This window comes from Cyanistes caeruleus, chromosome 1, assembly GCF_971803275.1.
Source record: "Cyanistes caeruleus chromosome 1, bCyaCae1.hap1.1, whole genome shotgun sequence".
In the NCBI taxonomy this organism is placed as follows: Eukaryota; Metazoa; Chordata; class Aves; order Passeriformes; family Paridae; genus Cyanistes; species Cyanistes caeruleus.
In genome coordinates this window covers 375,750-397,200 of record NC_141701.1, presented here as the reverse complement: position 1 = coordinate 397,200, position 21,451 = coordinate 375,750, and the positions used below count along the sequence as shown (strand labels likewise).

The 21,451-nt window shown below is 69.9% G+C and overlaps 1 protein-coding gene across 3 annotated transcripts in view; it reads left to right on the top strand.

Annotated features, from left to right (window-relative positions):
- Window positions 1-21,451, top strand: part of PLEC (plectin) — a 127,049-nt gene that overhangs the window by 82,221 nt on the left and 23,377 nt on the right. Inside the window, exons 34-48 of one of the 3 annotated variants that reach the window (XM_086875582.1) lie at window positions 5,305-5,384; window positions 6,658-6,778; window positions 14,828-14,992; window positions 15,123-15,283; window positions 15,611-15,770; window positions 15,845-15,929; window positions 16,370-16,611; window positions 16,801-16,920; window positions 17,024-17,131; window positions 17,224-17,442; window positions 18,248-18,451; window positions 19,195-19,426; window positions 19,537-19,763; window positions 19,834-19,956; window positions 21,300-21,401. In XM_086875582.1, the coding sequence (XP_086731708.1) occupies window positions 5,305-5,384; window positions 6,658-6,778; window positions 14,828-14,992; window positions 15,123-15,283; window positions 15,611-15,770; window positions 15,845-15,929; window positions 16,370-16,611; window positions 16,801-16,920; window positions 17,024-17,131; window positions 17,224-17,442; window positions 18,248-18,451; window positions 19,195-19,426; window positions 19,537-19,763; window positions 19,834-19,956; window positions 21,300-21,401 (2,349 nt within the window). Of the gene's footprint in view, window positions 1-5,304; window positions 5,385-6,657; window positions 6,779-10,226; window positions 12,628-13,475; window positions 14,404-14,827; window positions 14,993-15,122; window positions 15,284-15,610; window positions 15,771-15,844; window positions 15,930-16,369; window positions 16,612-16,800; window positions 16,921-17,023; window positions 17,132-17,223; window positions 17,443-18,247; window positions 18,452-19,194; window positions 19,427-19,536; window positions 19,764-19,833; window positions 19,957-21,299; window positions 21,402-21,451 lie in introns of those variants that run through there. The other 2 variants (XM_086875588.1, XM_086875583.1) reach the window with 2 other exon arrangements.

Below are 21,451 nucleotides of genomic sequence, written 5' to 3'. Positions count from 1 at the left end.
GCTGCCACAGGTGGTGGTGAAGTGTGCTGGGGTGCCAAGGCCTGACCAACACCTGCTGCAGGTGCTGCACCTGAGCGCTGGGCCTGGGGGGACCCGTGGTGCTGCCAGGGTCAGAGCAGGGCCACAGGGTTGTCCCCAGAGCTGCCCCGTGCTGGCGGCACAGCTGACACTGCTGGGAGTCATTGTGGGTGCAGCACCGGGCCAGTGGACCCCTGGTTTTGGGGAGTGGGTGCTGCTGCTGCTGCTGTGGGGGCTTCTGAGCATCGCTTGTACGAGGACAGACTTGTCCCTTCATCAGTGGGGCTGGGCGGGGGCACTGTCCTCCATGGTCCTGTTCCCATGTGTGCTGCTGCCACTGCCGGCCCGGGGCCATGCCGGCCGCTGCCATGGGCACTGCCCGGTGTGGGCTGAGCCGTGGGCACTGCCCGGTGTGGGCTGAGCCGTGGGCACTGCCCGGTGTGGGCTGAGCCATGGGCACTGCCTGGTGTGGGCTGAGCCATGGCCACTGCCCGCTGTGGGCTGCACTGCCCAGTGTGGGCTGCACCGTGGGCACTGCCCGGTGTGGGCTGAGCCGTGGGCACTGCCCGATGTGGGCTGAGCCATGGGCACTGCCTGGTGTGGGCTGCACCGTGGGCACTGCCCGCTGTGGGCTGCACTGCCCGGTGTGGGCTGAGCCGTGGCCACTGCCCCCTGTGGGCTGAGCCGTGGCCACTGCCCGGTGTGGGCTGAGCCATGGGCACTGCCCAGTGTGGGCTGAGCCGTGGCCACTGCCCGCTGTGGGCTGAGCCGTGGCCACTGCCCGGTGTGGGCTGAGCCATGGGCACTGCCTGGTGTGGGCTGCACCGTGGGCACTGCCCAGCGTGGGCTGAGCCATGGGCTCTCCCTTTCTGGGCAGCGAGGGGCTGTTGTGGGTGGATGGCAGCAGTTGCTGAGGGGCTGAGGGGGGTTCAGGATGGGTTCAGGGGTTCAGGATGGGTTCGGGGTTCAGCCTGGCACCCACTGCTAGGGCAGCAGCATGCAGAAGGGAAGGCCTGGCAAACCTGGAGACATCAGTGCAGCCACTGGCACCGGAGGCTCAAGGGGTCTGTCCAGCGCAGTGAGACTGGAACCCCTGCACAGCCGGGACTCCCTGAGCAGAAAGGTCCCAGCAGTGCTGGGAGCCCCAGGCGCTGTGCCAGGAGCTGCCAGGACCTTGTGGGACCCCGGCAGTGTCCAGGGGCTGGTGGGGTCTCAAGCGTGCCGGGACCTGCCAAGCATGTCAGCAGCGCCGGGTGGGGCAGCCGGGCTGGCCGGGACAGATGGCGGTGCCTGGGTAGGACGTTAATTGCATTGTCCATCAGCAATTAACCGCAGCGTCCGTCTGTCCCCACCAGCAGCGGGATGTGGCCGTTAGGCGCAGCCGGGCCAGGGGGACCCGGGGGGGGTGGCAGGCTGCTGCAGCCATTGGGGGGCTCAGGAGAGGTCCCAGAGCAGCAAGATGCTCCGCCAGGGTGACACAAGATGCTCCCCCAGGTGACACAAGCTGCTTGGGGCCCCACCCCACCTCACTGGCCCCCCAGATATTTCCTTGTGTCCCCCAGATGTTCCCTGCTCCCCCGGATATTCCTTGTTTACCCTCCAGCTTCCTCACTCCTCCCCAGCCCCAGTAACCTCTCCTAAAGCTCACGGGGCCACCAAGAGCCCTCTGACCCATGACCCAGTCCCTTGTCATGGGCTGGTAGCCCCTCGCACCCCCTCCCCAACACTGGTGGGGTCCAGCTCTGTTTCCTGGTGAGAAACGCCCCTGCTCCCAGGCCCAGCCACAGGACTCACATCCATGTGCCAGGGGGGACCCTATTCCCCACTCCCCTTCGGCCCCTGGGACCCTGCCTGCTGTGCCCGGGGCCCTGGCATCCCCCCGCGGTGTCTGGCAAAGGGGCGAGGGAGGGTGGGCAGGGGGATGCCCTGAGGTCCAGGCTGACTGCTCCTGGCGTGAGCCGGCCTCTTCCCGCAGTGTCCCTTGTCCACGGACACCCTTCATCATCTTGTGTTGCTCCACATCACCCTCCCGCCCCACTGATACCCCCTGTCCTTCAGCACCGTGAGTGACCGGGCCAGACTCATTACCAGCAGAACTCCATGATTTCCCCATTTTCATGCCCTGCATGTCATGCTGCCCTGCTGCTGCGGAGGCTGGAGCTAACCCTCCCCACCCCCGCGGCTTAACCCACCCCTCAGCGTTGCGGGATCCCACATGAGGCAGCGAGAGCCCAGCGCCCTGGCGGGGTCCCTCGCTCCCCTGGAGGGGTGAGCGGCAGCACCGCCCCGTCCTGGCTGTGCTCCGTGGCGTGGGAGCCGTGGCCGCTGTGCCAGGCGTGGCTCGGTCCTGCTGGCACGGAGCAGCCGCCAGCTCCCTGTGCCCACCGCCCCGGGCGCTGCTGGCTCGGCCCCCGCCGCGCCGGGAACGCTCTGTACCGCCGCTCCACAAAGACGGGCCGGCCTCTCCCACGCCCCCCCCTCGCTGGGGAGCCCAACCTCCTCACGGCCAGGGACCCCGAGACCCCCCCGGCCCTGCCGCTGCGGCTCGGAGCCCGGCCAAGGGCGGCTGTGCCGAGAGAAGCGCCGCGCTCCCTGCCCGGCCGGGGCTCTGTTGGCCGGAGCGGTGAATCCCCCCCCGGCCACGGCTCGGGCTGCGGGGCTGCGAGCGGGGATGGAGCAGCCGCCAGGTCCTGCCGGGCACCCGCAGCCCCCAGAGCTCAGGGCCAGGCGGTGGCGGTGCTGCCGTGCGGGCAGCGCGGTGCGGGGACCCTCAGCCTCCCGGAGCGGCACCGCGGAGCTGCTGTCAGGCAGCTCCGGGGCTGTTTGCTCCGGCTGTCACGTCCCCGGGGCAGCCCGCGGTGGCCGGTGCCCCAGCCGGAGCTGGGGGTTGCTCTGAGCCGCTCCCCGCGGTGTGCCGGGGCAGGCGGCGGCCGTGGGACCCGCACAGAGCCGCTGCTGCACCCAGCGCGTCCCAGCGCCCGTCTGGGGCTCGCTGCTTCTCCTGATCTCGGGTCTCTGGGCACGTCCCGGCTGGAGCAGCAGCGCTGGCAGCCTGTGTGGGACAGGCTGGCAGCGATCGGCGGAGCTCCATCCCCTGCCCCAGCCCCACAGCCCAGGCTGAGCTTGAGCTGAGCTTGAGATGAGTTTGAGCTGAGTTTGAGCTGAGTTTGACCTGAGTCTGAGCTGAGTTTGAGCTGAGTTTGAGCTGAGTTTGAGCTGAATTTGAGCCGAGTTTGAGCTGAGTTTCAGCTGAGCTTGAGCTGAGTTTGACCTGAGTCTGAGCTGAGTTTGAGCTGAGCTTGAGCCGAGTTTGAGCTGAGCTTGAGCTGAGTTTGAGCTGAGTTTGAGCTGAGCTTGAGCTGAGCTTGAGCTGAGTTTGAGCTGAGTTTCAGCTGAGCTTGAGCTGAGCTTGAGCTGAGCTTGAGCTGAGTCTGAGCTGAGCTTGAGCTGAGTCTGAGCTGAGTTTGAGCTGAGTTTGAGCTGAGCTTGAGCTGAGTTTGAGCCGAGCTTGAGCTGAGTTTGAGCTGAGCTTGAGCTGAGTTTAAGCTGAGCTTGAGCTGAGTCTGAGCTGAGTTTGAGCTGAGTTTGAGCTGAGTTTGAGCCGAGTTTGAGCCGAGTTTGAGACGAGTTTGAGCCGAGTTTGAGAAGAGTTTGAGCTGAGTTTGAGCCGAGTTTGAGCTGAGTTTGAGCTGAGTTTGAGCTGGAAGAGCGTTTCCCAGTGCAGGCGCTGTTACCGTCTGCCCACCCGCGGTAGCTTCCTCCACCTGCCTGGTTCCCTGTGCCCAGCCTCTGGCAGCAGGGTGACACTGCAGTCCTGCCCTGGGATCAGGGCTCGCCGTGGGGCACAGGGCCAGGGACCAGCGGTGTGGGGCACGAGGGCTGTGGGACCACCTGTGACTGCACCGGAGCTGCCACAACCCCGCGAGCCTCGGTGGCCACAGCTGTGCCATCCTGGACGCTGGCCTGGCCCTGGGCAGGAGGAAGCAAGGCGCTGCTGGTGGCTTTTCCAGCTGGTGGGTGGCCCTGGTGCCAGTGCTGGGGCAGGTGGCCACGCTGAGGGTGGGGCCCTGCTGATGGCATCGTGGCAGCAGTGTCTGCCGTGAGCGCACGTCCCCAGGTGTCTCTGACAGGACTGAGCCCTCCTGGCACTCCAAACACGGAACTGCTGCGGCACCTGCACCCAGCACCTGCCTGGTGCCTCTTCCCCTCATCCAGGGAATTCACAGCTGCTCCTGGTGGGGTTCCTGAGCAGACCCTGGCTGAGGTTCCTTCTGCAGCAGACGTACCCCAGGCACTCCCTGGTGCTGCAGCTCCTGCTCAGCTGCCTTATGTCACCTTCCCCGGGTCCATCACGGCAGCAGTGCCTCGTCATTCCTGCACCACGGGGGTTTTATCTCCTCTTTATCCAGCCCACATTCCCCGGCTCTTTCCCCTGGTACAACATCTTGGAGATGTGCTCGTGTCTTTAGGTCTTGGGCCCGTCATCAGCTTTGTGGCACCGCTGTGGCAGTGCCCATTTCCCTCACGGGATGCGCAGTGCTGTTTCCCCCTCCTTGCGCTCAGCCAGGTGATCTGGCTTAATTAATCACCAGGCTTAGCGACCAGTTAATTGCAGGGCTCCTGTGGGAGCAGGATCACCCTCAGCCTTTGGGTGCAGGTTTGGTGTGATCCCTCCTGCCAGTCCCGCTCTCCACCGGGGCACCGAGTAACTGCTGCTGCCTGTTCATGTCCCGTGTCCAGGCCATTGCTGGTTTGTAGATCTTGGTGTTTCCCTGGCATCTTCTCCCATGTGCTGAGGCGAAGTGGCTGCTCTTGCAGCACCTGGGGAGGATCTGGTGTGAGACATCATTGCTCCATGCCACTGCAGGGGGTTTTCCATGGGTCAGTTTGTTGTTGGTCATTTTTTGCTGGGGGTCAGTTTGCCACGGCTTGGTTTGGGCTCAGCCAGGGGCTGGAGCGTGGCTCTGCAGTGCACAGAGCGGGTGTAGGGACACCAGGGACCGAGAGGCAGCAGGGTGAGATCTGGGAGAAATCCCAGCTGAAAAAGGCTGAGGAATTGGGGTGTCCCACAGGAATGCAGAGGAGCCGGAGCCAAGCCAAAAGCCGCAGGTCCTGGTGATGGCCGGAGCACAGGACAGATGTGGGGGATCCTGGCCAGGGGAGCTCTGTCCCTGGGGAGACACAGGGACACATTCCTCCACACCGGAATGCCAGGGGCGAGGCTGTCCCCTGCCCCTGTGCCAGGTGCGGTGTCCCGTTCCCACCGTCCCTCTGCTCTACTTGCAGATGCCCCGCGCTGCAGGAGACCCTGGGCTGCCCGGGGACAGCGTGGAGGGGTCGCCATGGGACAGGGAGGAGATGGAGAGGTACGGGCACCGCCAGACGCGCCGTGCCGGGAGCGCCGGGTGTGCCGGGCACCCTCATGGGGAGCTGCTGAACCCTACACCGTTCAGGGGTCTGGGCCAGCTCTGGGGTGGGGAGGGCGAGGGTTGGCTGTGGGAGGGAGTGAGCACAGGTGTGAGCACAGGTGTGAGCACAGGTGTGAGCACAGGTGTGAGCGCAGCCGTGAGCACAGGTGTGAGCACAGGTGTGAGCACAGGTGTGAGCACAGGTGTGAGCTCAGCCGTGAGCACAGGTGTGAGCACAGGTGTGAGCACAGCCGTGAGCACAGGTGTGAGCATAGCCATGAGCACAGCCGTGAGCACAGCCGTGAGCACAGCCGTGAGCACAGGTGTGAGCACAGGTGTGAGCACAGGTGTGAGCACAGGTGTGAGCACAGGTGTGAGCGCAGGTGTGAGCACAGCCGTGAGCACAGCCGTGAGCACAGGTGTGAGCACAGGTGTGAGCGCAGGTGTGAGTGCAGCCGTGAGCACAGCCGTGAGCACAGGTGTGAGCACAGGTGTGAGCGCAGGTGTGAGCGCAGGTGTGAGCACAGCCGTGAGCACGGCCGTGAGCACAGCCGTGAGCACAGGTGTGAGCACAGGTGTGAGCGCAGGTGTGAGCGCAGCCGTGAGCACAGCCGTGAGCACAGGTGTGAGCACAGGTGTGAGCGCAGGTGTGAGCACAGGTGTGAGCGCAGCCATGAGCACAGGTGTGAGCGCAGGTGTGAGCACAGGTGTGAGCGCAGCCGTGAGCACAGGTGTGAGCGCAGGTGTGAGCACAGGTGTGAGCACAGCCGTGAGCACAGGTGTGAGCACAGGTGTGAGCATAACCATGAGCACAGCCGTGAGCACAGGTGTGAGCACAGGTGTGAGCACAGGTGTGAGCGCAGCCGTGAGCACAGGTGTGAGCACAGGTGTGAGCACAGCTGTGAGCACAGGTGTGAGCACAGGTGTGAGCGCAGCCATGAGCACAGGTGTGAGCACAGGTGTGAGCACAGGTGTGAGCACAGGTGTGAGCACAGGTGTGAGCGCAGGTGTGAGCACAGGTGTGAGTGCAGCCGTGAGCACAGCCATGAGCACAGCCGTGAGCACAGCTGTGAGCGCAGGTGTGCGCGCAGGTGTGAGCACAGCTGTGAGCACAGGTGTGAGCACAGGTGTGGCTGTGACGCGCTCGGTACAGGTGGGCAGCAAACCTGGAGCTGGCGGGGGACAGAGGCCGTGTCCCCCACAGCCTGGTGTGTCTCTGCTCTCTCCCCAGAGCCCGTCTGCGGTCAGAGCAGAGACTGGAGGTGCAAGAGCAGCTGCTTGCCCTGCGGCACTGGCTGGACGCCGTGGAGAAGCGGCTGCTGGTGCTGCCAGAGCCCGGCACGGCCCTGCAGGTAACGTCTGGCCCTGGCTTGTGACTGAGCCTGCAGAGCCTGGCAGGACCAGCCCACGACTGCACCGAGGCTGGTGAGGGCTTGGTCCTCGGAAGGGAGGAAGGCATCCGGCCTCAGCTGTCTGGGAGACCCTTCAGCACAGCCCTGCAACCATCCGCTGCCAGGTGTGCGGCCTGCGGCTGCTGCTCCCCAGCCCGACAGCGCTGCTGGCTCGGAGCCCCGCGGAACTCGTGGTGTCACTGCCTTGGAGCCCTGCTGACCACAGGGCCACCACCCGCACCAGCTTCGGCCACAGCTCATGGCGCTGCTGCCTGGGCACGGAGAGAGCGGCCGAACAACAGGGGTGTGCGGCTGTGCCAGGGGTGTGCGGCTGTGCCAGGGGTGTGCGGCTGTGTGAGGGGAGTGCGGCTGTGCCAGGGGTGTGCGGCTGTGCCAGGGGTGTGCAGCTGTGCCAGGGGTGTGCGGCTGTGCGAGGGGTGTGCGGCTGTGCCAGGGGTGTGCGGCTGTGCCACGGGTGTGCGGCTGTGCCAGGGGTGTGCGGCTGTGCCAGGGGTGTGCGGCTGTGCGAGGGGTGTGCGGCTGTGCCAGGGGTGTGCGGCTGTGCCAGGGGTGTGCGGCTGTGCGATGGGTGTGCGGCTGTGCCAGGGGTGTGCGGCTGTGCCAGGGGTGTGCGGCTGTGCGAGGGGAGTGCGGCTGTGTGAGGGGTGTGCGGCTGTGTGAGGGGTGTGCAGCTGTGCCAGGGGTGTGCGGCTGTGCCAGGGGTGTGCAGCTGTGCCAGGGGGGTGCGGCTGTGCCAGGGGTGTGCTGTTGTGCCAGGGGTGTGCGGCTGTGTGAGGGGTGTGCGGCTGTGTGAGGGGTGTGCGGCTGTGTGAGGGGTGTGCGGCTGTGCCAGGGGTGTGCGGTTGTGCCAGGGGTGTGCGGCTGTGCCAGGGGTGTGCGGCTGTGCGAGGGGTGTGCGGCTGTGTGAGGGGTGTGCGGCTGTGCCAGGGGAGTGCGGCTGTGCCAGGGGTGTGCGGCTGTGCCAGGGGTGTGCGGCTGTGCGATGGGTGTGCGGCTGTGTGAGGGGTGTGCGGCTGTGCCAGGGGTGTGCGGCTGTGCCAGGGGTGTGCGGCTGTGTGAGGGGTGTGCGGCTGTGCCAGGGGAGTGCGGCTGTGCCAGGGGTGTGCGGCTGTGCCAGGGGTGTGCGGCTGTGTGAGGGGTGTGCGGTTGTGCCAGGGGTGTGCGGCTGTGTGAGGGGTGTGCGGCTGTGCCAGGGGTGTGCGGCTGTGCCAGGGGTGTGCGGCTGTGTGAGGGGTGTGCGGCTGTGCCAGGGGTGTGCGGCTGTGTGAGGGGTGTGCGGCTGTGCCAGGGGAGTGCGGCTGTGCCAGGGGAGTGCGGCTGTGCCAGGGGTGTGCGGCTGTGCCAGGGGTGTGCGGCTGTGCCAGGGGTGTGCGGTTGTGCCAGGGGTGTGCGGCTGTGTGAGGGGTGTGCGGCTGTGTGAGGGGTGTGCGGCTGTGTGAGGGGTGTGCAGCTGTGCCAGGGGTGTGCGGCTGTGCCAGGGGTGTGCAGCTGTGCCAGGGGGGTGCGGCTGTGCCAGGGGTGTGCGGCTGTGCCAGGGGTGTGCGGCTGTGTGAGGGGTGTGCGGCTGTGCGAGGGGTGTGCGGCTGTGTGAGGGGTGTGCGGCTGTGCCAGGGGAGTGCGGCTGTGCCAGGGGTGTGCGGTTGTGCCAGGGGTGTGCGGCTGTGTGAGGGGTGTGCGGCTGTGCGAGGGGTGTGCGGCTGTGTGAGGGGTGTGCGGCTGTGCGAGGGGTGTGCGGCTGTGCCAGGGGTGTGCGGCTGTGCCAGGGGTGTGCGGCTGTGTGAGGGGTGTGCGGCTGTGTGAGGGGTGTGCGGCTGTGCGAGGGGTGTGCGGCTGTGCCAGGGGTGTGCGGCTGTGCGAGGGGTGTGCGGCTGTGTGAGGGGTGTGCAGCTGTGCCAGGGGAGTGCGGCTGTGTGAGGGGTGTGCGGCTGTGCGATGGGTGTGCGGCTGTGCCAGGGGGGTGCGGCTGTGCCAGGGGTGTGCGGCTGTGTGAGGGGTGTGCGGCTGTGCCAGGGGTGTGCGGCTGTGCCAGGGGTGTGTGGCTGTGTGAGGGGAGTGCGGCTGTGCCAGGGGTGTGCGGCTGTGCCAGGGGAGTGCGGCTGTGCCAGGGGAGTGCGGCTGTGCCAGGGGTGTGCGGCTGTGCCAGGGGAGTGCGGCTGTGCCAGGGGAGTGCGGCTGTGCCAGGGGTGTGCGGCTGTGCCAGGGGTGTGCTGCTGTGCCGGGGTGTGCGGCTGTGCCAGGGGTGTGCGGCTGTGCCAGGGGTGTGCGGCTGTGCGAGGGGAGTGCGGCTGTGCCAGGGGAGTGCGGCTGTGCCAGGGGTGTGCGGCTGTGCCAGGGGAGTGCGGCTGTGCCAGGGGAGTGCGGCTGTGCCAGGGGTGTGCGGCTGTGCCAGGGGAGTGCGGCTGTGCCAGGGGAGTGCGGCTGTGCCAGGGGTGTGCGGCTGTGCCAGGGGTGTGCTGCTGTGCCGGGGTGTGCGGCTGTGCCAGGGGTGTGCGGCTGTGTGAGGGGTGTGCGGGAGTGCGAGGGGTGTGCGGCTGTGCCTGGGGTGTGCGGCTGTGCCAGGGGTGTGCGGCTGTGTGAGGGGTGTGCGGCTGTGCCAGGGGTGTGCGGCTGTGCCAGGGGTGTGTGGCTGTGCCAGGGGTGTGCGGCTGTGCCAGGGGTGTGCGGCTGTGCCAGGGGAGTGCGGCTGTGCGAGGGGAGTGCGGCTGTGCCAGGGGTGTGCGGCTGTGCCAGGGGTGTGCGGCTGTGTGAGGGGTGTGTGGCTGTGTGAGGGGTGTGCGGCTGTGCCAGGGGTGTGCGGCTGTGCCAGGGGTGTGCGGCTGTGTGAGGGGTGTGCGGCTGTGTAAGGGGTGTGCGGCTGTGCCAGGGGTGTGCGGCTGTGCCAGGGGAGTGCGGCTGTGCCAGGCTGTGTGGCTGTGCCAGGGGGGTACAGCCAGGCACAGGGGGTGTGGAACCCAGCACACGAGGTGTACAGAGGACACAGGGAGTGTTTGGCTGTACACATGGAGTGTTCAGCCGGGCACAGGGGGTGTTAGGCTGTACATGGAGTGTACAGCCAGGCCCAGAGGGTGTACAGCCAGGCCCAGGGTGTACAGAGGGCACAGGGGGTGTCCAGCCGGGCACACGGGGTGTCCAGCCGGGCACACGGGGTGTCCAGCCCATCACACGGGGTGTCCAGCCCATCACACGGGGTGTCCAGCTGGGCACACGGGGTGTCCAGCCGGGCACATGGGGTGTCCAGCCGGGCACACGGGGTGTCCAGCCCATCACACGGGGTGTCCAGCCCATCACACGGGGTGTCCAGCTGGGCACACGGGGTGTCCAGCCGGGCACATGGGGTGTCCAGCTGGGCACACGGGGTGTCCAGCCATGCACATGGGGTGTCCAGCAGGGCACATGGGGTGTCCAGCCCATCACACGGGGTGTCCAGCTGGGCACACAGGGTGTCCAGCCGGGCACATGGGGTGTCCAGCCCATCACACGGGGTGTCCAGCCCATCACACGGGGTGTCCAGCCCATCACACAGGGTGTCCAGCCGGGCACACGGGGTGTCCAGCCCATCACACGAGGTGTCCAGCCCATCACACGGGGTGTCCAGCCCATCACACGGGGTGTCCAGCTGGGCACACAGGGTGTCCAGCCGGGCACATGGGGTGTCCAGCCCATCACACGGGGTGTCCAGCCCATCACACGGGGTGTCCAGCCCATCACACGGGGTGTCCTGCCCATCACATGGGGTGTCCAGCCCATCACACGGGGTGTCCAGCCGGGCACACGGGGTGTCCAGCCCATCACATGGGGTGTCCAGCCCATCACATGGGGTGTCCAGCCGGGCACACGGGGTGTCCAGCCCATCACATGGGGTGTCCAGCTGGGCACACGGGGTGTCCAGCCCATCACATGGGGTGTCCAGCCCATCACACGGGGTGTCCAGCCCATCACATGGGGTGTCCAGCTGGTCACACGGGGTGTGCCCGTGCCAGGCCAGGACGGGTGTGTGCCCACGCCCTGGCTGTGCAGCCAGTGCTGCTGTGCCCCCCGGGCAGGCGCGGAGCCGCGGCGGGAGCGGTGCAGTGGGGGCTGCCGGCAGCCCCCTCCTCGCCGCCCCGTGCGCAGCCCCTCGCCGGCTCCTTTTGTTCCAGGCCTGGCCGGCACACGGGCTCCCTCGGCACACATGACGGCACAAACTGAATGGGCCATTCATCCCGGCCCCGGCACAGACAAAGCCGAGGCCGCACAGAAACCCACCCGGCTCCCGGGATCTGAGGCTGTGGATTCCAGCCGACCGCTCCCGCCCGGTGCCCCGCGCCGGGCTCCCCTGCCCGGGGCGCCCGTGCCACCCCGAGCCCGGTACCTGGGGCTGCGGAGCGTGCCGGGCGAGCTGCCGGCGGGCGCGGGGGACCGAGGTGGCGAGTGGCTCTGATGAAAGAGCTGGATCCTCACCCCCTGGCCCAGCTTCTGCCTGGCAGGTCGCGGCTGGGCTCTGTGGGTGCTGTGGGGTGCCTGGAGTGCCGCGGGGCTCAGACCCGTGCTGGGTGCCGAGCACTCGGTGCCAGCGGTGGAAAGCTCCAGAGGCGTGCGGGGAGGAGGATGCAGAGCTGCTGCAGGACGGTGTGGAGCCACCGAGGCCCTGGCAGATGCTAATTCCCGGCAGCGTCTCTGGCAGCAGACAAAGCCCCCGGCCCCGCCGCCCGCCGCTCCCAGGAGACCCCAGGGAGCCCCATCCATCAGCGTGGCCGACGCGCCTGCAGCGGCCCCCCGGCTCCCGGGGCCCAGCAAGGGGCACCCATGCGGCTCTGTGGGGCAGGACCCCCGTCCTGGGGGGGCTCTCAGGATCAGGTGGGGATGGGGCTCACACCACGGGCAGGAGCAGCCCCCGGCTGGGCACCTCCGGCCGCCCCCTGCTCCCTCCAGCACCCAGGGCGGCAGCGAGGGGGGTCTGGAGACCCAGGCCCGCAGCACCCTGGCTCTCAGGGTGGGCTTCAATTTAGCATCTTAACAGCCCGGCCCGGCCCCCCCAGCCCAGCCCTGCTCCACTGAGCCCCCCCGGGCCCCTGGCTGAGGGGCCCCCGCACCCAAAGGGCCCCCGGGAACGGCGCCAAGCCCCTCAGTGACCACCGCATCCACTGCCTGGGGGGCCAGAGCCAGGGCGGGGGTGCAAGCCCCGAGCTGGAGGGGCTTTGGGGCTGTGAACCGTGGGGCTGTGACACCGTGGAGCTGTGCTGTCCTGGGGCTCACTGTAAGGCAGCAGAGCCTGGGCTGGTACCGGTGCAGGTGTCGGTGCTGGTGTCGGTGCTGGTGTCGGTGCAGGTGCAGGGGCAGCAGCAGGTGCCGGTGGGAGCACGGAGCAGCTGCCGGTGTCGGTGCCGGTGTCGGCACAGGTGCCGGTGCCAGTGCGGGGCGCGGGCTGTCGCCCCCCCGGGCGGCGCGGGGCGGGCGGTGGGCCGGCGCCGCCCCTCCCCCGCGGGATGGCTGCGGGGCCCCGGGGGTTTCCCCGGTAACGGCGGCGATCGGCTCCCGGAGGGTTAACGGGGGCGGCGGTGTGTCCGGGGTCAGACCAGCCGAGCCGGGCCGGTGCCGGTGCCAGGGTCTCCGCCCGGTGCCCCCCGCGCTCCCCCCGTGCCGCGGGCGCGGCGCACAAAGGCGGCGGGGCCGGGGCGGCGGTAACGGGGACCGAGTCTCCCCCCGCTGCCTCCGCCCCGCTCCCCCGCACAGGCCGGGCCCCCCCGGAACGGTAACGGCGGCGGCGGCGCCCCCGGGCCGGCCCCATGGACGCCCGAAGTCGCCGAGGGGTGAGTGCGGGGCGGGGGCTCCGCGCGGGGCCGGGACCGCGCTGTGCGCGGGGCCGGGCGGGGTCCGTGTCCCGCAGCCCCCCCGGGGCGGGCGGCGCGGTTCGGGGTCTCCCCGGGTCACCCACCCAGCCGTGCAGCCCCGCGGGACCCCGACAGGCGGGGGGCGCGGTGGGGTGGGAGCGCCCACGGCGCTGCGCGTGTGGGGACCCTCCGTGGATGCGTGTGCGGGGACGCGCACGAGGCGCGCTCCCGCTGCTCGGCCGAGCCGGGGGGCTCGCGGTACGGTCCCCACGGCAGGGGCACGGCCGCGGTGGGGGCGGGTGGGTGCCCCACGCGTGTGCGGGGCCGTTTCACGTCACGGCTGATACAGGTGTGGGGGTCCTGTCGCTGATCCCCCCCCCCAGCAGGGGTGCGAGCGGGGGCTGCGAGCGGGGGGTCCGCCTGTCGGGGGGTCCGCCTGTCGGGGGGTCCGCCTGTCGGGGGGTCCGCCTGTCGGGGGGTCCGCCTGTCGGGGGGTGTGTGCGCACGGCTGGGAGCGAGCGTGCGGTGTGTGCGTGTGCGGGGTGCGTGTGCGTGTTTGCACACGTGTGTTTGTGTGTACACACGTGCGCAGGGGCGTGTGCCCGGGGCCGTGCCGGAGGCCCGGGGGTGAGGCCGGGGCCGGGGGCAGCAGCGCTGCGGCTGCGGCGGGGGGGCTGCCGGGGGAGGGTCCTGCCGGGTCACGCCGGGATTTATGGCTGCGGCAGGGCTTGCGGGCTGGGGTGGCCACCTGCCCGTCCCCTGCCCGCCCCCCGCTTGGTGCCCCCGCCGCCCCCAGCCCCCCGTCCCCCCGGGCAGATGCTCCGCTCTCCCGGCTCCCCGTTAATCCAACGGCACAAGGCGGTGCCGGGCGGGAGCATCTGCCTCTCCCCAGTGCCTGGCGCTGCCGCCACTGCCGCGTCTTCTGCCCAGACGCGTGGGACAGGCACCCGGGCACTGCCGGGGGGTCCCTCGGGGTCCCCTCCCTCCGCCAGGCCCCGGTGACGGCCAGTGTCCCATCTCCCTGTCCCGGTACCCGGGGCTTTGCCAGTCCTTTGCTGGGGGGCCGGGACCCCCAGCGCCCGGGTGCGAGGTCAGGGTTAGGGTCAGCGCAGTGAGGAGTGAGGGGCCCAGCCGAGCCCCGCGGTGGTCCCGGTAACGCGCATCCCCTGCCTCATTGCAGGCCGGGATTTGAGGCGGGGGCCCGGCGCCCGCGCCATGGGGAACTCGGTGAGTCGGCCCAGCTGCCTGGGCGAGAAGAGCCGGCGGCCGGAGGAGCTCCTGCGGGAGCCGGGGCTGGACGCGGGGCAGCCATCCGCTGCAGGCGGCACGGAGGCCTGGCCGGGGCTGCTGGAGAAGGCGCCGGTGCCGGTGGAGAATGGCTGGAGCCCGGTGCCCGCTGCCATCCGGAGCCGGCCGGGCAGCCCGGTGCTGAGGCGCAGCCAGTCCGAGGTGGCGGTGCAGAACGGGGGTGCGGCTGGAGTTGCGGTGAGGGGGCAGGTGGGGGGCGCAGCCTGGACCCCCCCCCGAGCCAGCGTTCCCCGCAGCACCTGGTCCTGGAAACCCGTCACCACCCGGGAGGTGACAGAGGTGACGGAGGTGACCGAGACCATCGTGACGGAGATCGTGGAGGTGACCGAGTACCCGGCGGGTGAGAAGGGTGGCGAGCCCGTGGTCACCCGGACGGTCACCGTGCTGACGGAGTGCGTGGGGGAGCTCACTGCTGCTGCCTGCGCCGGACACACGGATGGCGCTGAGGTGACCGACGGACAGAGATCCTTGCTGGGAGGACGCTGTGCCAAACCCCGGGCCGCAGGGCTGCCCTCCAGCTCGGTGTTCTCCACAGCGAGTCTCGACCTTCACGGGCCTTGGCCAGGGCTCGTGTGGAGTCACTGTCTGTGGCCCGCTGTGGGCTGGGCCAGTGGCACCCCTGGTGCCGGGCACCCAGCCTGGCGCTGTGGGACAGGGAGCTCCCCTCCCTCAGCTTGGGCTGCTGGGGGTCTGGAGTGATCCAAACGGCTCGGGGTGGGCGGCCTCTGCTTTGGGGAGCCCTGTGACGGGTGCCAGGCGGGACCCCGGGGGCTGGACGTGCTCCCGGTGTCACCTCGGGGAGGGGGCACGGTGTGGGGGCTGCTGGCCAGCCCCATGGCTGCACGGGCGGCTCAGCCACCTCTCCCCACAGGTGTCCTCACGGGCTGTCCCCGTCCCGGAGGAGGCGGCGGACCGGGGCCAGGAGACGCTGGAGCGGCTGCTGGCCTGGGTGGCCGACATGGAGGAGCTGGTGAGCAACCAGAAGCCGCCGTCGGCGGAGGCGAAGGTGGTGAAGGCGCAGCTGGAGGAGCAGAAGGTCAGCAGGGCCGGCCGGCGGGTCCTGCCCACGCGTGCCCTGGCCGGGATTAGGGGCCCGGGGTTGGAGCGGCCGTGCCGAGGTGGGAGGGGTGCACGGGAGCCCCCGGCACAGCGCGGTGTCCCCGCAGCTCCTGAAGCGCCTGCTGGAGGAACGGAGGCCGCGCGTGGAGCTCGTCCTGCAGGACAGACTGACGGCACAGGGCTCTGGCACCGCCGCGCCCGAGGGCAGCGCCGGCCGCCTCAGCCTCGGCGAGAGGTGGGACAAGCTGATGCAGGAGGCTGAAGCCAGGTGGGTCAGGGCCAAGCCCTCATCACTGCACCGGCCTCCCCGGCCCGCTGGCACAGGCTCTGCCCGCTGTGACACCCCGGTGTCCCCGTGCTCTGCCCCACCGGCCCTGGGGCACCGCCGTGGGGGGAGCGTCCCCATGGCTGCACAGGAGGGTCCGGGGCTGCAGGGACAGTCCCTCGCACGGGCTGTCCCCACGGGTCCCGCTGTGGGGACACCGGCCCGGCCGTGTCCCTCACGTCAGGGCAGCACCTGCTGTGGGGACAGGGGGCTTTGCTGGCTGGGACCTCGGGCCGGGGGCTGCCCGCTCACCCAGCCCTCCCGGCACAGGCACGGCTGCCTGGAGCGGATCCTGCCCGCAGCCCAGGGCTTCCAGGAGGCCGTAGACGCCTTCCAGGAGTGGCTCGGTGCCACAGAGCGGCAGCTGGCCCAGCTCTGGCGTGCTGACGGCTGCGTCGGCCGCGTGCAGGACGCCCACCAGCAGACCCAGGTGGGCACAGGGTGGGCGCGGGGTGGGCGCAGGGCGGACACGGGCACCTGTCTCATCACTGGTCACTGCTGCAGGCCCTCTGTGAGGAGATCCGCGGGCGGCTGGGAGAGCTGGACGGTGCCCTGGAGAGCGGGCAGCGGGTCCTGGAGATGGTGACAGGCGAGTGGCGATGGCTGGGAGTGGTGGCCACAGGGTCAGGACCGTGGGACTGGGGATGGGATGAGCACAGACAGCGGCAGCCGAGGCCAGCAAGGGGACCCCCGGGCACTGGGGGTCCCTGGGGCGTGCTGCTCCCCACCGGGAGCCGTGGTGTGGTGTGAGGGGGCAGACAGCGCCCCATGGGATGCAGAGGGGCCAGGACAGAGCCTGTGGGTCAGGGCCATGGGGGGACAGGGCTCAGAGGTGGCAGCTGGGGAGGTGAACCTTGCTGGCCGTGGGATGAGAGGCCAGAGCTGGGTCTGGGAGGAGCAGGGGTGGGAGAGGGGAAAGGTCAGGACAGAGTGATCATCACATCAGTGGTTGGAAGCTCTCAGTGTGGCCAGTTCCATGCCCAGGGGTGCCGGTGCGGTGGCCCTGATGCCGGTGTCACACTGCCACAGGGGAGGAGGCCCAGCTGACGCAGGAGAAGATGGAATCGCTGAGGATGAGGTATCTCATCGTGGGCCAGAGCAGTGCTGACACCGCACACCGGCTGGGGCAGACACTGGAGGCCTCGTCTCGCCTGGGCACGGCCCCTGAGGACCTGGCACTGTGGCTGAGCCGCATGGAGAAGGAGCTGGGCGAGCAGGAGGGCCAGCAGGATGGCCAGGAGCCCTCAGTCACTGCCAGTGACAGGGAGAAGGTGTGGGACACTGGGCTCCCCGAGCCCCTCACCATTGCCAGCATCGCTGTCTGCAGGGGGAGTTGGGTCTGGATGGGACGTGCTGGGTTGTGGCACAGCCCCGTGCGATGCGCTGGGCATCCGTGACCGAAGCAGCTGTCCCGGTGCATTCACACCCTCCCTGGCTGAGGTGTTGTCCCTCTGCTGCAGTTTGAGCAGGTCCTGGAGTCCCAGCTCAGCCGTGTGGCTGGGCTGGGCGAGCGACTGGAGGAGATCGGCCGCGTGCAGCTGGATGCTGAGGCTCTGCGCTCGCAGCTCTCCGAGCAGAAGGTGGGTCTGCAGCAGTGCCCAGGGGTGCCGGGGGCACCGCCTTGCTGTCCCCATCCCGCCGGCTCCTGCCGGGACCCGGCACCCACCTGCGGCTCCGTTGCAGCTGCTCTCCGCCGAGATCCTGCACTGCCGGGGCCTGGTTGAGCGTCTGCTGGGCTTCTCGGAGCCGCTGCTGCGCTGCTGCCCCGAGCCCCTGCGGCAGCGCCTTCAGGTGAGCCGGGAGGGCGCCGGGGAGACGCGGCCAGCGCCCAGGGACGGCTGTGCCCCGTGTCCCCGGCCACGCCGTGACCTCTATCTCCTCAGCCGTCCGTGCAGGCGCTGCGGGAGCGCACGGAGCAGCTCTCCCTGCGCAGCGGCGCCTGTGCCGTGCAGCTGGAGCACGCCCAGTCCCTGCTCGCACAGTTCTCCGAGGCCCTCGAGGAGCTGCTGCCCTGGCTGGAGGAGACGCAGGCTCTGGGCGTGCAGCTCTCCCCCAACGCCATCAGCTACGAGGCCTTCAAGGAGCAGCAGGCGCTGCTGCAGGTGCGGGCAGGGCAGGGGCAAAAGGGACAAAAGGGACTCGCTCGGCCGCCCCCAGGCTGGGAGAGGTGACGGGACGGGGGAGGCATCGCCGTGGGCACCATGGGGCTGGAGCGAACAGGAGTCCTGTGGGGGCAGCACCCAGCACACGTCCCTGTGGGGCACAGCCCGAGGGGCAGCACCCGTGGGGCACATCCCGTGGGGCACATCCCGTGGGGCTCATCCCTGTGGGGCACATCCCATGGGGTCCAGCCCGTGGGGCACATCCCTGTGGGGCACATCCCATGGGGCACAGCCCGTGGGGCACATCCCATGGGGCACAGCCCGTGGGGCACAGCCCGTGGGGCACATCCCATGGGGCACATCCTGTGGGGCACACCCGTGGGGCACATCCTGTGGGGCACATCCCTGCAGGGCACATCCCATGGGGCACACCTGTGGGGCACATCCCATGGGGCACATCCCATGGGGCACACCCGTGGGGCACAGCCCTGCAGGGCACATCCTGTGGGGCACATCCCGTGGGGCACAGCCCGTGGGGCTCATCCCATAGGGCACATCCCATGGGGCTCATCCCTGTGGGGCACATCCCATGGGGCACATCCCGTGGCGCACATCCCGTTGGGCACAGCCCATGGGGCACAGCCCGTGGGGCACAGCTCGTGGGGCACATCCCATGGGGCACACCTGTGGGGCACACCCGTGGGGCACATCCCGTGGGGCACATCCCGTGGGGCACAGCCCATGGGGCACAGCCCATGGCACACAGCCCTTCCCCACGCGCCCCACGGCTCTTCCTCGCCGCCAGAGCCTGCGGGAGGCCATCGCCGAGCACCGGCCGCTGGTGGGGAAGCTGCAGCGCGTGTCGGCGCAGCTGCTGGAGCTGAGCCCCGAGCAGGGAGCCCCGTTCCAGCGGCGCTGGCAGGAGCTGGAGGAGCAGTACGGCCACATCCGCGAGCGTGTGCGCCAGGCAGCGGCTCTGCTGGAGGATGCCCTGCCGCGATACAGCCAGGTACGGGGCTGGCACGGCCCCCGGGAGAGGTGAGGGGACGGGGGAGGCATCGCCGTGGGCACCATGGGGCTGGAACGAACAGGAGTCCTGTGGGAGCAGCACCCAGCACACGTCCCTGTGGGGCACAGCCCGTGGGGCACAGCCCTGTGGGGCACATCCCATGGGGCACAGCTCTGCAGGGCACAGCCCTGTGGGGCACAGCTCTGTGGGGCACATCCTCTGGGGCACATCCTGTGGGGCACAGCTCTGTGGGGCACATCCCGTGGGGCACATCCCGTAGGGCACATCCTCTGGGGCACAGCCCGTGGGGCACATCCCTGTGGGGCACATCCCATGGGGCACATCCCTGTGGGGCACATCCCATGGGGCACATCCCGTGGGGCACAGCCCTGCAGGGCACATCCCATGGGGCACATCCCGTGGGGCACACCCGTGGGGCACATCCCATGGGGCACATCCCTGTGGGGCACAGCCCGTGGGGCACATCCCGTTGGGCACATCCCGTGGGGCACATCCCGTGGGGCACATCCCTGTGGGGCACATCCCTGTGGGGCACATCCCGTGGGGCACATCCCTGTGGGGCACATCCCGTGGGGCACATCCCGGTGGGCACATCCCCTGGGGCTCATCCCATGGGGCACAGCCCTGTGGGGCACACCCGTGGGGCACACCCGTGGGGCACATCCCGTGGGGCACAGTCGGTCCCCAGGGCCCCACATTGGAGTCCCCGGGCTGCTCCCCAGCTGTCGGAGCGCATGGATCTGCTGCTGGAGTGCCTGGAGCGGCTGCAGAGCCGGCTGCAGAGCCAGCCCCCTGTCCGCGGCGACGCGGCCCACCTGCGCGAGCAGATCCGGGAGAACAGCCTGGCCCTGGGCGAGCTGGAGAAGCTCGGGGTGGCCCTGGAGGGCATCCGGGCGCAGGGCGAGGAGCTGCTGGCCACCATGCAGGCGGTCAGCTCCGACGCCGCCGCCAGAGGTACCGGAGCGGAGGGGTGGGCACGGCCCGGCCGGCAGGCGATCCGTGTCGCGGTCGGGGCTGCGTGCGGGGGCTCGGCACCCCGGTCCCTGACCCGCTGCGCCCCGCAGGGATCCAGGAGCGCACGGCACAGCTGCTGGCACAGTGGGGCTGCCTGCGCGGCCGCTGCCAGGAGCGGGAGCGCTGGCTGCGGGAGCTGCTGGCGCTGGCCGAGCGCTTCTGGCACGGCCTGTCTGAGCTGGCCGTGGCGCTCAGTGACACCCAGCAGCTGGTGCTGGGGCTGGAGGAGGCCGGTGGCGAGCCCGAGGCCATCCGCACGCGGCTGCGCACCATGCAGGTAGGGCTGGGCGGGGGGCTCAGTGGGCAGCCCCCGGCGAGGGCAGCCCTGAGCGCCGCGCCCCGCGCAGGCACTGCGGGAGGAGATCGACGCGCTGCAGGGTGAGCTGGACACGCTGGGCAGCCTGGGCGTGGAGCTGATGGCCTCCTGCGGGGACCCCGACAAGCCCGACGTCACCAAGAGCCTGGACGATGTGAGTGTCCTCGGCTTCAGAGAGGGGCAGGGCCCTGGCGGGCTGTGGATGCTGCTTTGTGGGGCTGGCGTGTCCCCGACCCCCGGCAGCGCCGCGGACCCCCGCACCCCAGAGCCCCCCTCGGTGCCGCTGACCCCCACGCAGCTCCACTGACCCTGTGCCCGGGCACTGACCCCCACCCAGCTCCACTGACCCTGTGCCCAGGCACTGACCCCCACGCAGCTCCACTGACCCTGTGCCCAGGCACTGACCCCCACGCAGCTCCACTGACCCTGTGCCCAGGCACTGACCCCCACGCAGCTCCACTGACCCTGTGCCCAGGCACTGACCCCCACGCAGCTCCACTGACCCTGTGCCCGGGCACTGACCCCCACGCAGCTCCACTGACCCTGTGCCCGGGCACTGACCCCCACGCAGCTCCAATGACCCTGTGCCCGGGCACTGACCCCCACGCAGCTCCAATGACCCTGTGCCCGGGCACTGACCCCCACGCAGCTCCAATGACCCTGTGCCCGGGCACTCCGTGGGGGCTCTGGTCCCCAGGCCTGGATGTCCGTGCGCTGGCACCCCTATGCCCTGGCCACCTCCCTGACACTGCTGACCCCCACACCCTGTCCCCCTGTGCCCCTGGGGCACTGCTGACCTCTGACCCCCACGCCCTGTCCCATCGGGTCACTGATGACCCCTGACCCCCACGCCCTGTCCCCCCGGGGCATTGCTGACCCCTGACCCCCACGCCCTGTCCCCCTGGGTCACTGCTGACCCCTGACCCCCACACCCTGCGCCCCCTGGTCACTGCTGACCCCTGACCCCCACACCCTGTCCCCCTGTGTCCCTGCTGACCCCTGACCCCCACACCCTGTGTCCCTGTGTCCCTGCTGACCGCTGACCCCCACACCCTGTCCCCCTGTGTCCCTGCTGACCCCTGACCCCCACACCCTGTCCCCCTGTGCCCCTGTGTCCCTGCTGACCCCTGACCCCCACACCCTGTCCCCCTGTGCCCCTGTGTCCCTGCTGACCCCTGACCCCCACGCCCTGTCCCCCTGGGTCACTACTGACCCCTGACCCCCACACCCTGTCCCCCTGTGCCCCTGTGTCCCTGCTGATCCCTGACCCCCACACCCTGTGTCCCTGCTGACCCCTGACCCCCACGCCCTGTGTCCCTGTGTCCCTGCTGACCCCTGACCCCCACGCCCTGTCCCCCTGTGCCCCTGTGTCCCTGCTGACCCCTGACCCCCACGCCCTGTCCCCCTGGGTCACTACTGACCCCTGACCCCCACGCCCTGTCCCCCTGTGTCCCCCTGCCCTGCTGTGGCACCACTGACCCCCGTGCCCGGCCGCAGCTCTACTCCTCCTGGCACGGCCTGAGCCGGGTGTGGACGGAGCGGAACGGGCGCCTCGAGGAGCAGCTCCAGGCCGCCCTCAGCTACCAGGACACCATGCAGGTGGGCTGCCCTCAGGCAGGGAGGGGGCTGAGTCACCCTCCTGTCCCCAC